Raw genomic sequence first — 14,445 nt, forward strand, 5'->3', positions numbered from 1 at the left:
TGTTGTTTTTATTTTGTTAAATGGGTTTTTCTGTCAAAACTGTTCTTTTCCCTGCTGGAACAGGTTTTGCTCTTAGAACATGAAGGCACTGACGTGGCATGGTAATAGTTATACTAGAGCAGATGAAAGATAGCTGGGTGAAATCACCAAATTTTTTGGTGTATATGCCAAAGGAAATCACATTTTTCTGTAAGTGTTTCAGATGGGAAAACTTACAGTTTGCCTCCCATTAGACGTGTGGTCAAGCTTGGTCAGCTGAATGTTTGCACAAAGTAAATGTGATATGGAAAAGAAGGAAGCTGGATGAATTTAAGTGTCCACTCAAGCATTTCACAGGTTTTTTTGTTCCTCTCAAATTTCACTGTCTCTGGCAAAGGTTAGAATCAATCAGTTGCTGCTTTAAGGTACAAATGTCAGCCTGAGAAATTCAGTTCTGTTTCCTGTATGTTGTGTGAGCAAAAGATACCTTGTTGTATGGCAGGTAACTCAAGTGCAGTGTTTCAGCTGCAGGAGAACTTATAAAAAGTTCTGGAAAATTATGTGTTGACGAAACATTTGAGCGGCATGTGGATGGAACGGATGCGTTGGGGAAGCGTGTGGGCTTTTTGGTTTGACTCAGCTACACCTTGGAGCTCAGGGGTTGGAGTCTGTTTTGACATGATGTGATGTGATGTGACGGGGAGACGGGTGACCTGAGTCTTGGCAGAGCTCCATTTGGTAAAAGATCTTACATTCTCAGAGATCTTTCCATTGCTCTTTCCATTGCCAGTAGCAGTCACAGTTTGAGGGGCAACTGGCCAAAAAGGGGTCATGTTTCACACTGGTAATCATACTGTAGCTCACATAATAAATAAGCAAGTGGCAAAACTCCCTTTCCCCCTCTAGTCAGATGGACAGATACTACACAATTTTGTTTCTGTCTGTTTATCCAAGTTCAGAACACACGTTCCAGTTGGCAGTGAGCGGTTGCACGCTGACTCATGCGCAGTGAGGTTAAAAATTCTGGAAACTAGATAAACTGGAAACTTCAAAGGCATACAAGTTGGGAGAACGGAGTTCATGTGAAGGTCACTTGAACCTATTTCCTAGAGATATATTGATAGCTGAAGGGGTTTCTGGCCACTGCCCAGAAATAGATATCCTTGGGCAAATAGTGTCATCAAATGGTGGAGTCATTTGATGGTGGAACCCTTTCACGCACATGCAGGAGTAGTGATGTAGCTTGTAGGAAATGTCAGCACATTTCAGTTTTTCCTGGCTGTTTAGTCTAGGGAATGGCGAAGGCAGAGCGGGACAGCAGCCATACGCATGAGATGGTATCAGCGGCAACAAGCCTCATCCAGGGTGTTGTTTTCACAGGGAAGAACGAGATCAATCAATCACAGATACTTACTGGGGACAACAGAGAAATAAGGAATAACCATGTGGTCTCTAGTTAAAAGTCACTTGTCTGAGTAATCCTGTAAATTTTTAATTATTATAGAAACTGTGACTGAATGCTTCAAGTTTTTTCTTTCATGTCTTTGCCAGACTAAGTGGCTTCAAGCAGCTGTATCTGTGCAGTCAAAGCTTTGTCTCTGAACTTTTATAACTAACAGAAGATTTCAAATAGTTTTTACTGTTGCTGTTCCAGTAGGACCCTCTGTCCAAACACACAGGAATTCACAGCCCTTACCAGAAAGCTGAGAGTCTAATGAAGCAATCGGTGCCTAAAGACAGTAGAGGAAAGGAGTGGGTTGACCTTGGCTGGCTGCCAGGTACCCACCAAGCTGCTCTCTCACTCTCCCTCCTCAACAGGACACAGGGAGAAAATACGATGAAAAAGCTCATAGGTCAAGATAAAGACAGGGAGATTGCTTACCAGTTAGTCACAGGCAAAACAGACTCCGCTTGGGGAAGACAATTTATTGCCAGTTAAAAATAGAGTAGGATAGTGAGAAACAAAGGCAAAACTAAAAACCACCTTTACCCCCTCCTCCCTTCCCAAGCTCAACTTCACTCCTTCACTCCCAGCTTCTACCTCCTCCCCCCGAGTGGTGCAGGGGCATGGGGAGGGGAATGGGGGCTGCAGTCAGTCCATAACAGCTCTTCTCTAACGCTCCTTCTGCCTGGTGCTGCTCCCCTGCTCCAGTGTGGGTCCCTCCCACGGCCACAGTTCCTGCCAGAAAACCTGCTTCTGCGTGGGCTCCTCTTCGCAGGCCGCAGCTCCTGCCAGGAGCCTGCTCCAGGAGCACGAACTCTGCCTGGGCTGCAGGGTGGATACCTGCTCCGTGTGGTTGTCTCCATGGGCTGCAGGAGGACAGCCTGCTTCGCCATGGTCTTCTCCATGGCCTGTAGGGGAACCTCTGCTCCAGCACCTGGAGCACCTCCTGCCCCTCCTCCTTCACTGACCTTGGTGTCTGCAGGGTTGTGTCTCTTACATATTCTCACTCCTCTCTCTTACAACTGCTGCGCAGCATTTTTTACCCCTTCTTAAATACATTGTCAGAGAAGTGCCACCAGCTTTGCTGATGGGCTCAGCTTTGGCCAGCGGCGGGTCCATCTTGGAGCTGGCGGGAGCTGGCTCTGGCTGACATGAGGGCAGCTTCTGGCATCTTCTCACAGAGGTCACCCCTGCAGCTCCACTGCCACCAAAACCTTGCCACATAAACCAATACAAGGGGATACCTCTGAAGTACTTAATTTTTGAATCGTCTACATCTTTTGAAAAAGCACAACTCCTTGTTTCCTGTTACTTCCCTGACATCATTAAGAGTTGGTTCATGTCTCAGGTGGACATCACAAGAAGAGTGGAGAGAGCTGAGGGAAGAGGGGCATGCTCCTTTTAGGTCTGTTGAGAGAGTAACATTACACCTTCAAGAGCAATGTGGAAGAAAGTACAATGACATTGAAGAGAGTAATAGAGAGGTAAGACATTTCCAAGGTGTGCCTTGTTGCAGGGAAGCTGACATCAAGGCAGATAATCAGAGGAGAGGAGGAGGGACCTCTAAGATTGAGCCTGACCTTCTTGGACAAGAGAAACAAGAAAAGGGACAAGAGAAACAAGAAAAGGGACATGAGGGGGACAATGAGATGGAAGAATAAAAATGCCGTTCAAAAGCTTACTGTTTAGACTCTGCTAAAAAGTCATGAGGGGTTGCCATAATGGAATGTCTCTGGAAGATGAGAATTTGTGGCCATATAGATAAAATGAAGAGTTTGTGTCTTAAAAAATAATCAAGAAGGAAGAAAGTAAAGCATTTGGATCAAACTTACATCTTAAGATGAGAAAGAAGTAGGAGTAGCTGTAGTACAGGTGGTGGTGTTGGCATCAAGCACAGAAGTAGTAGAGGAAAAGAATTGTTCATGGAAGGAAAATTTGGAACTTGGTTTAAACTGGCTGTGAGGTTTGTTACTCCAATAGTCTGTGAGAAAATATGAGACAGATTAGACTGGAGAAGATGAACCAGGAATATTTTACTCAGTTTCAGCTGCAAAGTCACAGGTTCAGCCTACTAGAGGTTCCCAGAGGAAAGTAAAATTGTGAAGAGAGGGAGATAACACAAATGTAGCCAAAGACAGTGAAGTATTGTCATGACTGCTGGTGGGTGGCTGTGCTGGGTGTGCATGGTTTGACCTGCCTGCTCTAGAGGGATTTTGCAGGGCTGTCAAGCTGCCATTTTACTTGGAAGTTGAGTGTCTTAGACCTGGAATTACTGAGAGTTATTAAATAAAACCCTCAGACCAACGGTAATTTGAATAGGGGGAGGTGCCACAGAGCACAAATTGCATAACCAGCTTCCATTCTGCTGAAAATAGGATCTGGCAGGTCATTCCAATGGTTTTGGCTCAAAATGAACCCCGATCAGTCAGTTGTCAGCACAGTGCCTCCTTTTAATTACCTGGGCTAAAATTACAGTTCATTTGCAAGCACTTGAACTCAGAATAATTAAGTCTGTTAGACATACTGTGGTAAAAGCAGCTAAAGAGGCGAGTCCCTCAGCTTTTGGCTTGCCCAGCTGAGCAACAAGAGAGGAAGCGCATGTCTGGCACAGATGCCAAAGTACTGTAAGATACAGTCTGTACTGGATTTTTATCACCTGGTTGCTGCATGACTTTTTTATTGTTAATTTAAGGTAAAAAAGAAAAAGTAATTTGAGAGCATCATATGCATGACAGACACACCTAAGTCTACGTAATATTCAGCTCAATACTGCAAAAATGTATAGCTGAAGGAATGGACAAAATCCATATGCTGCAAAAATGCTTATGAGGAGACACAAACAAATACAGCAGCTTTGATGTGGAAATACAAATAGGTCAGTTATGCATGAACCCTGCTGCGCGTGGACTGATGCATGCCAGAAGACATGCCAGGGACGGGGAGCAAAGTTATGGGGGAAGTCTCTGTAGCAGGACAGTAGGCTGTGGGGAGGGCAGAGAAGAACAGCTGGGGTCTTCCTGGCAAGGAAGAGGGAAATAAAGTAGGTGAAATTTAGACCAGCCGTGTGGTCTCATTGCAAAAGTAGTGGAAGAGCAAAGGGGAGGTCAAGGTGGCTGGAGAGGCAGACAGGGATGAGACGAGGTACTTGGCAGCAGGCAGGCCATGGCACCAGCGGGAGCAGTGGCAGGAGGTGGAGCTGCTCTGCAGGTGGCTCTGGGCACACGCGTGACCGGGAGGCATCTCACAGAGCCCTACGAGATGGCGGATCTCAGGAAGGTCAAGTGCCATTGAGGCAGTCAAAAGAAAGGTCCTGGCCGCTTACATTGCAGATAATTATTTTCCGCTCCCTCTGCATTCTGAATGTTTTCTTGCTCTCTTCCTGCCCCATCTTCCCTGTACATCCCATGGCATACTGCTTGGGTGGTGTTGGTTCATCCTTATAGCCTGTCCTTTGTAAATGTCTTTAAAATGTACTGTAAACACAGGCATAGACTCCCACCCACAGGTGGGCTTGCTGGTGTCCAGCTGGGGAAACGTTGTTCACAACAAGACACCTGCAAGACCAGCCTAGAAGAGTGCCCAGCTCCTTGTGGCATCCCCAGATCAGAAAGGCTGCCTCTGGAGCAAATTCCAGCACTAGTACACCCATGCCAATGCATACCCACCAGCAGGTGAGACAGCGCCAGTGGGTCGTGCCCAAGACTGGCGTGGGGAGTGCTCTCCTCCAAGCAACGCAGCCGCCTCTTCGCCTCTCTCATCGCCAGCCCAGGCACAGACCTGGCCCAGCCTGCCCTGCGCCTGCAAGCTGATACCATCTCTGTAAAAAACTGGATGACTCTTAAGTCTGAATGACAAGACTTTGCCTAAGTCTTCATCCTCTTCTCTGGCTGGAAACTCATCCTTTCCTTGCAGACCTGTTCACAGATCAGTCATCTCAGTGCTGTGAGTGTACTTCCGAGGGAAAAGGGGTTGGGGTGCAAATTGAAAACTTGCAAATCCTTCACTCTAAGGGATATGAATATGCATTAACAGGGCCAAATAGGAAGGTAGACAGCCTTTGCAGAGCACCTCAAAATTACACTGTATTATCATTCTGCATTGCATCTGTGCCCTGCCTGTTGTGGACATGTTAAAGTAATCTGGGATGTAATATAGGCATTATTGTTTAGGGTGATCTCACAACACATTAATCAAGTGGTGGGTTCCTTTGGGAGGGCAAGAGCTAGTTTCACCATCTTATTTGCAATATATGAATATAAATACAGATTTACAGTCCAGCCAGTGCAGTCAAACTCTGTTGAGCCGGAGGCTGGAAGAGTATAGAATGTAAACTCTGTACAGGCAGTGAAATCCTAGATAATGTCTGTTCTTCTCGTATGTCAAGTGAACACAGGACTACTAAAGAATATAGACTATTTTAACCTCCTGTAGTAAAGTGAAATCACTTAAATATATCTGAACGTTCCCATTATGCCCGTTTCATAGCGGCAAGTTTTAAGTGGTTGCCAGATGTTATACCCTCCTGAGTTTCCAGGCTTGGGGTTTTTTTGGTGCTGTATATTCTTTCCCCTTTCTGCCATCCATCGGTCTGTAATGAAAGTTACACTGGTGGTTTGACCGTTGTGAGCTTGCGAACCCCTGGAACTATGCTTGCAGTTCCCTGGGGTACGAAGGTAAACCCAGCCCTGGAAACCCTGGGGGATCTGTCCTGATGGGCAGCGAGGATGGGAAGATGGTAGAAAAATTTCTTTGGAAAGTCTTTACAGCTCTTTGTGTTGCTCTTCCATGAAGAAAATCTGTATGTCGTGGTCTGCTAGGCTTTAAGTGTGAATAACTGATGCCGCTAGGTTTACACAACTACTTTTTAGCGCTGCTCCTGTGTTAAAACAGGCCTCTACAGTGCCTTTTTATGTGGAAATCTTGTAGCTGGGTGTGGTGGGGAAGCCGTTCAGTGACTCATACTGCAGGGAATTCCCTGATGAATTAGAGTATTTTTACTTCTGGACTTGTGCGCAGTTTCCTTTACCGCTGGAGCGAGCAGCTGATAAGAGCAGACTACAAAGGCCCATTCACCGTTCAGCTGCCGCATGTTAAAACAGGGTGTTTATGCTTTGCAAAGCTGAAAATCCACCCCACGTAACGCAGTAGGTTCGCGGTATTTTCGTCATTAGCAATCCCAGGTGCTCTGAGTGTCACAGCATCAAAAAAAAAAAAAAAGTCTGAAGCGGGTGGTGGTGAAGCGCACCCGAAGCAGGGATGGCTATAAATAACAGCGATTGGTCTGTAAATGTCAGGCTTCCTGACAAAACCCGGTGTCTTCAGCTGGCGGCAGCGCTGATGGCCACCTGTCAGTGCAGCGCCGAGCCCCGGTGCAGTCGGAGAGCCCGTGAGAAACAGGGGCGGGAGGGGAGGTTTCTTGCTCCCCCGGCACTGCCGCGCTCTTGCGCTGCCTCTTTGGAGGAGGAGGAGGGTTCCAGGGTCCTTCTTCCAGCCCTTGGCACCGGTCCCCAGGTGAAGCCTTGGCTTTGTCGGGTCAACTGGCTGCTGCTGCTGGCACCGGGGGAGTGGGGCACTCCTCTGGGGTCTCTGCAGGGCTTTTGCACTGCGGTTCTGTGCTCAGATGTTTTGGTTTTATTTCCCTTTTGTAAAAAAAACCCGCAAAATAAAACAAATCCATTATAATACCTTGACACAACTTTTTAGCTCTATAAAGAGATGTCTTTCTGTTCAAAATATTGCACTATAAATCTTAAAAACGCCAAAACAAAGCCAGGCATTTGGTTTGGAGAAGATACTTCTTATTACTTGGTAAAAGTAAATAGCGAAATGAAAAGGAATTAAATGAGACCTTTGGAAAAGCCGTTTTCTCCCTTTTCCTCCCTGCCTCCTCCTTCCTCTCCTGCCTCCATCTCCCCCCCAGCCCCGTCCCTGTATAACAACTGCCCATTTGGGTACGGTAATTCCAGAGAGTAAACTTTAACGGGAATGCCTGAAATGTGTCTGCTTCAGCTTTGTGTTATGTCTGTAATTTGAATTATTTGCATTTTGGAAAGGTATAAATTGCTCTGGTGTACTTTGGTTGGCTGGCGGCCAGGAGGGAGTTGCCTCGGGCCCCGAACCAGGCGGGCTGCTGCAGATGTGGCAGGCGTACAATGGAAACTTTTGTGGTCGAGCAGCCCTCGCTCCTCCAGCACACACTGACAGGAGGCGGCATCCCGCCTGCTCGCCGGGGTCCCCGGCATATGGGCACTGGGGGCAAAACCGTTTTCTCCGGTGCAGGCGGATTGTCTTGATGCTTCAGGCTCCCACAAACCGTTCCGGAGCCATTATTCCTTTCGCTTTTTTTTTTTTTTTTTTTTTAATTTCAGCTGAACTGTATAAACCTGCAAAACATGTTTACTGTAAGAGGTTGACGTAGTGGTCTAAGGTTTCCCTCCTGGAGCTGGTCCCAGTCCGTGGGCGTTGAGATTTCCCTCTTGGTTCACCAGACGTAATATGAGGAATTGTCTTCTTTTTTTTTTTTTTTTTTTTTTGGTCTCTGCTTCATAACAACTTTTCCTCCATGTGTTTTTGTTAAATCAAATGTCACTAGCTGTTAATGAGTTGTCTATTCCTACTTCTTCCCTCTCTTCCCCTTCCACTCAGTCACTGAGCTGCGATGGTCTGGACAGTCTCAAGGGACTTTCTTGGAGCGAAACCCGTATTGTTCTTATTAGCTTCCAAAGACGAGCCACGGCTCTGGATTTTTATTTTCCTAATAGTTTAGATTACAGCATTTAAGATGTTTCTGAACAAACTCTCTTTGTCATCATAAAAATTTCAAAAGTGCATAAAGGCAGTGCTGCGTGAAGTAATTGAAAGATTAGCTAGAGATGGAGTCGTTTTAAATTTTACTGAAGTATTGGCAGGAAATAAAAAACAGAAACCTGAATCAGATCATTCGTCTTGCAAAGCAGAAATTAAACGTATCAAAAAACCTGAACTTCTGGTAATCCGTTTACAAAGGCAAATTGAACACATGTTAACTACTAGTCTGGACGACTCTAGATTTAAAAATAACACACAACAAACCCCTTACAAAGCAGAAGTTCCTAGACTTCGCAAAACGTGTGAGTGTCGGTGTTGTGTTACTTTTACAACTGATTGAATTAACTGGGGGGGGGGGGGAGGGGGCGGGGAAGGGAGGGCTACGGGGGCTCTATAGGGAGGGGGCAGGAGATAAAGGAGGCTGCTCCCAGACACGGGATGCGTCCTGGCTTGCCGAATTTCAGTCAGGTTTTTTCTCCTGACAGCTCAGGGGAAGCATCTGTTGAATAAATTGTGAAGGGATTGCCAGTCCTCCCAAGAAGTCTGCTTCAATTCTGGCGCTCTCAAAAAGCATCGTTGAGGAGACTCGAGCACGGTCTGGCTGCTCCTTCTCTCCCTGCAGCAGAACGTGGCAGTACCAATTAAAGGGATTCCTTTTCCAGCATCACAATTTAAAATGTAGGAAGAAACTAATGATAGAACTGCTAATTGTTTCCTACAGAAAGACCTGCCAAATCCACTATGCTATTTGTGCTGCAGCTTTCACGTTGCACTTCTTTCCATACATTAAAAAGAAGGGGGTTTTGGACATTAAAACAATTGCCAGGGCTAGTCTCAGCAGCATTCCTTTCACAGTAGGACAGCTGTACACAAAAATATTATTTACAGACATTTGTAATAAATCAGGCAGTTCTAAATGCGTCACCTCCATCCTGGCTATGAAAGCGAAGAGAGAAGAAAAAGTGCATTCACTCTTTTACCTTGCTTAGAGCTGTTTTTCTAAGGCAGGCCCACGTCTATGTGATGAAGTTCAAAATAGCTAATATTTGCATTTGCATGTCCCGATGCTGCAATAAATATACAAAAGAGATGACATAAAGTCTCATTTTCCCTTTCATTCCGGTGACATCTGACAATGGTAGGACTCATGAAGCTGCATGTGTCCCCGCTGCCCAACTTAGACAGCAGTCTGCTTGTGGCCTTTCGTACACGTTTGTGTTTTTCTGGGCCTGCAGAATGGAAACCTTATATTTTGTATTATTTTTCTAATTTCTTTGCTGTTGAGCTTTGAAGCCACAAGGAAGAAAAAAAACCCTGTTATTGACCAGTGACTTCGGTATCAGCGAGGCACAGGAAAAATCACCAGACAAACCCAATTTCTTCCAAAAGACAGATCCCCAGAAAAAGTGGTAGCTATGGCTTAAATCTATGTTTGCTTGCAAACAGAAATACAGTCAATTAGGAGGACCCAACACACCACTAGAAGCAGCTCCAGAAAACTGTAGGTGGGTCCGCTGTAGCTGAGCTAAACCAACTATGAAATGGAGTCAAAAGCTGTGTTTCCCAGCCTATGGCCTTGCCTTTTGATCCATGCAGCAGAATTATCACAAGCCAGACTAGGAGTACATTAAAATGAAATACTGCATGGCTGAGGAGCTTCCTTAATACTACTTGTTTTGTTTTGTTTTGTTTAATATTAATGTTGAATATGACTTGCCGCATAGGTAGTGATCAAAAGGCCTCATAGGTAGCAATATTTTTGTCTGAAAGTTTGGGAAACTAAGGTATAGAACAGTTGCATATTTTGTCCAAACTAGTGGCGGAATAAACTCCCAGTGGCTTTTCCCCATCACAGTATCATGCACTCTGGATTGTGGTTCCCCCCTTCAAAAAAGCTAAGTGGACTCCCATTGCGGGTTACCCAGATGGCCTCGTGGCTGGGCGATGCTTGGTCAATGCATTTTGAGAGCTGTTTTTCATATATGCAGTGCCCCTTCAAAGAGATTTTTTTTCAGAAGTCATTCTTTTGTAGGCTTGGGAGAGGAAAAAAGGACGGAACTAGATATCTTTTTCTTTTGTCTTTTAGATGGTCACCATGTGTGGGAAATGGAAGCCAAAACCGACAAAGAAATGTGCAAGCCAGTAAGTCTGCCTTAAATATTTTAACATCAAGATGAAAAATATATATTGCCTTCTCCAGCACTGTTACTAAAGAGGGATTTCCAAGCCTTTGGCACTGTGTCTCCCCACTGAAACAGAACAAGTACTTAGGCCTCCCCTCCTGGAAATCTTTCTTTAATGGGAGTGTGGGGTAAAAAGCCTTCATTGGAAGCTATCCCGAAAGTAGGAGAGACCATTTGGAAAATATTTTTTCATTGTCCAAGATGGGCCAGCCCCGTCTGCTCATCTTCTGTCTTGCTGGGTCAGTTCTCCCCTCTGCTCCCAAAGCAATTTTTGATCATTTTCCTTGGCTTTCGTCTACCGTGGCAGAAGAAATGTGAGTCCCCTCACAGGAGATCAGCCCCATGGTTGGAGTAGTGTGGCTCCCTCAGCCATGACTCTAAGTGGGAAATAAAGCCACGATTCCACCTCTGCAGGAATATGCAACAGTTTGTTAGCTGCAAACCTGCTGGAGACATGCAGGCAAACAATTTAAAGACCTCAGCTGAATGCAGGCCAAATGCTAAGACGAGCGTTCCCTTTTATTCCTTCAAAAAGTGCCAAGGGAGGTTTTGATGGTCATAGCAGATTTCACCGTGCATTTGTGTAAGCTGATGCCCTAGCAGCTAAGTCGTTCCTTAGCCCTGTGCTGGAGGATTTGGTTGCTGACAGTGGCAGATCATCTACACACTCTCTAGCCCTTCTTCCTGTAGCACTAGAGCTCCCATTCGCAGAAACTAGCATGCTTAAAACTGTTTGAGTTGTTATATGAAAAAACATTTCACTCTGGAAAACAGAAATATTTAAATTATCATATGCCTATCCTAATTCTCCTTTGAAAGGAATTTGTGTTAGGGTGAGATATACTGGGGATGAGCTGCCAGCCGAGTGGTGTGCTTTTTCCCGCTGAGTTATAGACCACGATTTGATTGTGGTCACAGATTCTTGTCAGGGGCAGGAGGGATAGAGCCTTGTCCATATGCAGTATCATATTTGCTGTCCAAAGGGAAGAGGTGAAGCCTAGTGATTCTGTAAAGACCTGAGCTGTGCTAAAATCTTATTTCCCTACTTCTGGAGTCCTTGGCATGGAGGACACTGGGGGTGGTGGGAGGCCATCCCTGCCCACGAAGCCCACCAGTTCCCCTGCAGAGAGTGTGTTCCTCCTTGTGAGCCTGGGCACCTTGTTCTCGGGATTAACATGTGAATACTATTGTACAGCTCGACTGCCTTAGTCATGCCTTGACTTTCTGATTTGTTGTTTTTGCAGAATTCGTTGGTGGTTGAGATACCACCTTTCCGCAATCAGAGAATTACCAGCCCTGTTCAGGTCAACTTCTATGTCTGCAATGGAAAGAGAAAGAGGAGCCAGTACCAGCTTTTCACCTATCTTCCTGCTAATGGTAACAAAATATATTCCTTACCTCTGCTAGTAAAAATGAGAGATAGTGATGATTACTTAGAAAGATACATGGCTTTGATAGTTATTTAGTAACCTGAGTAATTTGGAGGTATACCTGGTGTCATAAAATGAGAGTGAGGATCAAACCATGAGAGCTGCCTTTCTCTCTGCAGGGACCTTCTCTGCAGATTATTTCCTTTTGTATTGGTGGCAGAGACCTGTTGGAACAAGGACTTTTTCTGCTTTTGGGAGCTGAAGAGCCCCAATACAAACTTACTTGTGTAGCCACAAATTGTGAATGCACTGAGCTCTCTGCTAGGTTGCTGTCAACCTTCAGTCTGACTTTGTGGTCCAGAGGGTACATTGCATTTGAATAATACTTCTGAATTTGCACCACACCATTGTAACCGTGCTGGGCTCTGAGCTGGAGGTGGTGTGGGGATTCTCCTTCTAGTCATCCTGCACCTCACTGTCTTGTGAGGGGTGAAAATAGCACTCCAAGCTGATGCCACTCTTGGGTAGCCATGAAAAGCACAATGTGGATGGAGATCAGAGTGCTCCATACAAAATGCTTCATAATAGGAAATGTTCAGAAACACATGTGCCAATTTATTTTGGAAGCTTATATTGGTGGCTGTGAAGTGACAATAAAGTATTCATGCTAGCTGAATTCCAAGCAGGCTTGTATGAAGATTTTAATAGCAAGTAAATTTAGATTTTTTTTTTTAATTTGAAATGGCTCTTCTGAGAACACTTTTTTGGGGAAAGTAGGAAAAAAGGGTGGTTGTTTTGTTGTTACTGTTTTGGAAGGAAGAGGAATTAGAAAAATTATTAGGTTCATGCTTTTTTGTAGACTTTCTAAGTGAAAATAGTCTTTCTGAAGGAAATTCCCACAAAGCAATACTTGAGTCATGTCACATGACTTGAAGAGACCTGTCAACTCCTTCCAGGTGAAATCCCAGAAAATACACATTTGGAATTTCACCTAGTTAGCTGGCAAGCACTGCAGACTTTTATCAGCACTTTAATTTAAAATAAAAGTACAGGAAGCCTAACATGGGCAACTGCTCATTGTATATGTGCTGCATAGCTATGCTTCACTGAATCAGCCTACTTATGCAAACTTCATCCCCAGTGGGTGTGTCTGTGTATATTTAAAGACTGTTCATCTCTTAAATTGGAAAGAAAAAGAGTTGTTATTCTCTTGCACAACACTTCTCAGCAACAAAAATCTGTTGCAGAGGCCAACAGGTATTGCCTTGCCACCCAAGTTACCCTCATAATTATTTCAAATACATGCCTGTTGTTAACTGCTGTTTATTAAGCAGCATCTTTCCTCTCTAGCCTTTACATTTTTTACCATTGTGAATAGTACTCACTGCTGCAACATTGGTTTATGTTACCACCGTTCTGAGTTTGAAACATACGATGTTTCATTTGATGTGAAGCGATGGGAATAGCTACCTAGTGACAGGCAACAGAGAACCAGCCTAGGCTTTATTCTGCAAAGACATCTTTAATTATGGTAATTGTTGAAAACATTGGGAATCTTGTTTAGTCTGCTGTACTGATTTAAATTCCTGTGAAATCTTTTTGTTTCAGTGTAGGGAAACCTGAAAGAAAAAATACAACACCAGAGTAGGAGAAAGGGAAGCAGTTATTGAATAGTAAATATACTTTCCCCCCATTCCTGTTTGGTTCTCCACTCACATTCTCTTAATATATATGTATATGTGCATATAGGTAATTGAAAAACATCTTACGTTCTTTGCAAACTCTCAGTGTTAAGAGTGAATGTGCTTCTACAATCATCAGAATTAATAGTATAGTATGTTTTTATTATGCCTGTGTTGTAGCTATAAGGTTTTGCCCTTATGTTGCTGGTGGTTGTTTCCATTCTGCCTTTCAAAGATAGATACAATCACCTTGACTATGCACAATGACTGAATCAATCATTTATGCTGCTGTATTTCTAGGAGTCATTTTAGGATGTTCTGCTTTATTTGATTTCAGACACATCATTCTTTTAATGTTTCAAGATATTGTAGAAAACCAAAGTTTAGATCATGAAGAAAAAAGTAGTTGAGTCAACAAGCACCGTGTGATCAGTGTAAAAAAATGTAAAGGAGATAAGCATTATTTTGGTCCAGGTAACACTTTGTCTCTTGTTTAAACAAATTCCACAAACACAGAAGGGTGTAGGTTTTTGACAAGCAAATGTCAGAGTGATCATCAAGTGTAAGATGTGGTTTTACACAAATCAGATGGTATCCTCTAAGCTTCTTCTCCTTCTGTGCTTTAGGACTAGTCACAATGCTAACATTTCAGTGCCTACCATAATTTTGCAGGTAGTTCTGCATGAGGGATCTTTTAAAAGCTGCATGACGCACATTAGACATATATTTTACAGCTCAACTGGACTGTGCCAAAGCAAAACACCATATATGGACTAAAGCTTAAATATTGTGTGAGCCCGCTGGCCGTGCTCCTGGGGTGGGTGTAGGCACGCGCAGGCGATGCAACCAGTGGGAGAGCCGTGGGCTTGCTGTGCGGTTCCCACCCCGACCACAGAGCAATAGAGGTTTTTTTCCTGTAGCTCCTGTTTCTCCTCATTCCCTAGGGGAAAACAGCCAGTGGATCCAGGGACACATGGCCT

The 14,445-nt window shown here is 44.4% G+C and overlaps 1 protein-coding gene across 1 annotated transcript in view; it reads left to right on the plus strand.

Annotated features, from left to right (window-relative positions):
- The window catches only part of NFATC1 (nuclear factor of activated T cells 1), a 108,981-nt gene that overhangs the window by 52,249 nt on the left and 42,287 nt on the right, over positions 1 to 14,445 (plus strand). Inside the window, exons 7-8 of the mRNA XM_075705022.1 lie at positions 10,317 to 10,372; positions 11,658 to 11,790. Of these exons, the coding sequence (XP_075561137.1) occupies positions 10,317 to 10,372; positions 11,658 to 11,790 (189 nt within the window). The remainder of the gene's footprint in view (positions 1 to 10,316; positions 10,373 to 11,657; positions 11,791 to 14,445) is intronic.

This window comes from Pelecanus crispus, chromosome 2 (genome assembly GCF_030463565.1).
Source record: "Pelecanus crispus isolate bPelCri1 chromosome 2, bPelCri1.pri, whole genome shotgun sequence".
Lineage (NCBI taxonomy): Eukaryota > Metazoa > Chordata > Aves > Pelecaniformes > Pelecanidae > Pelecanus > Pelecanus crispus.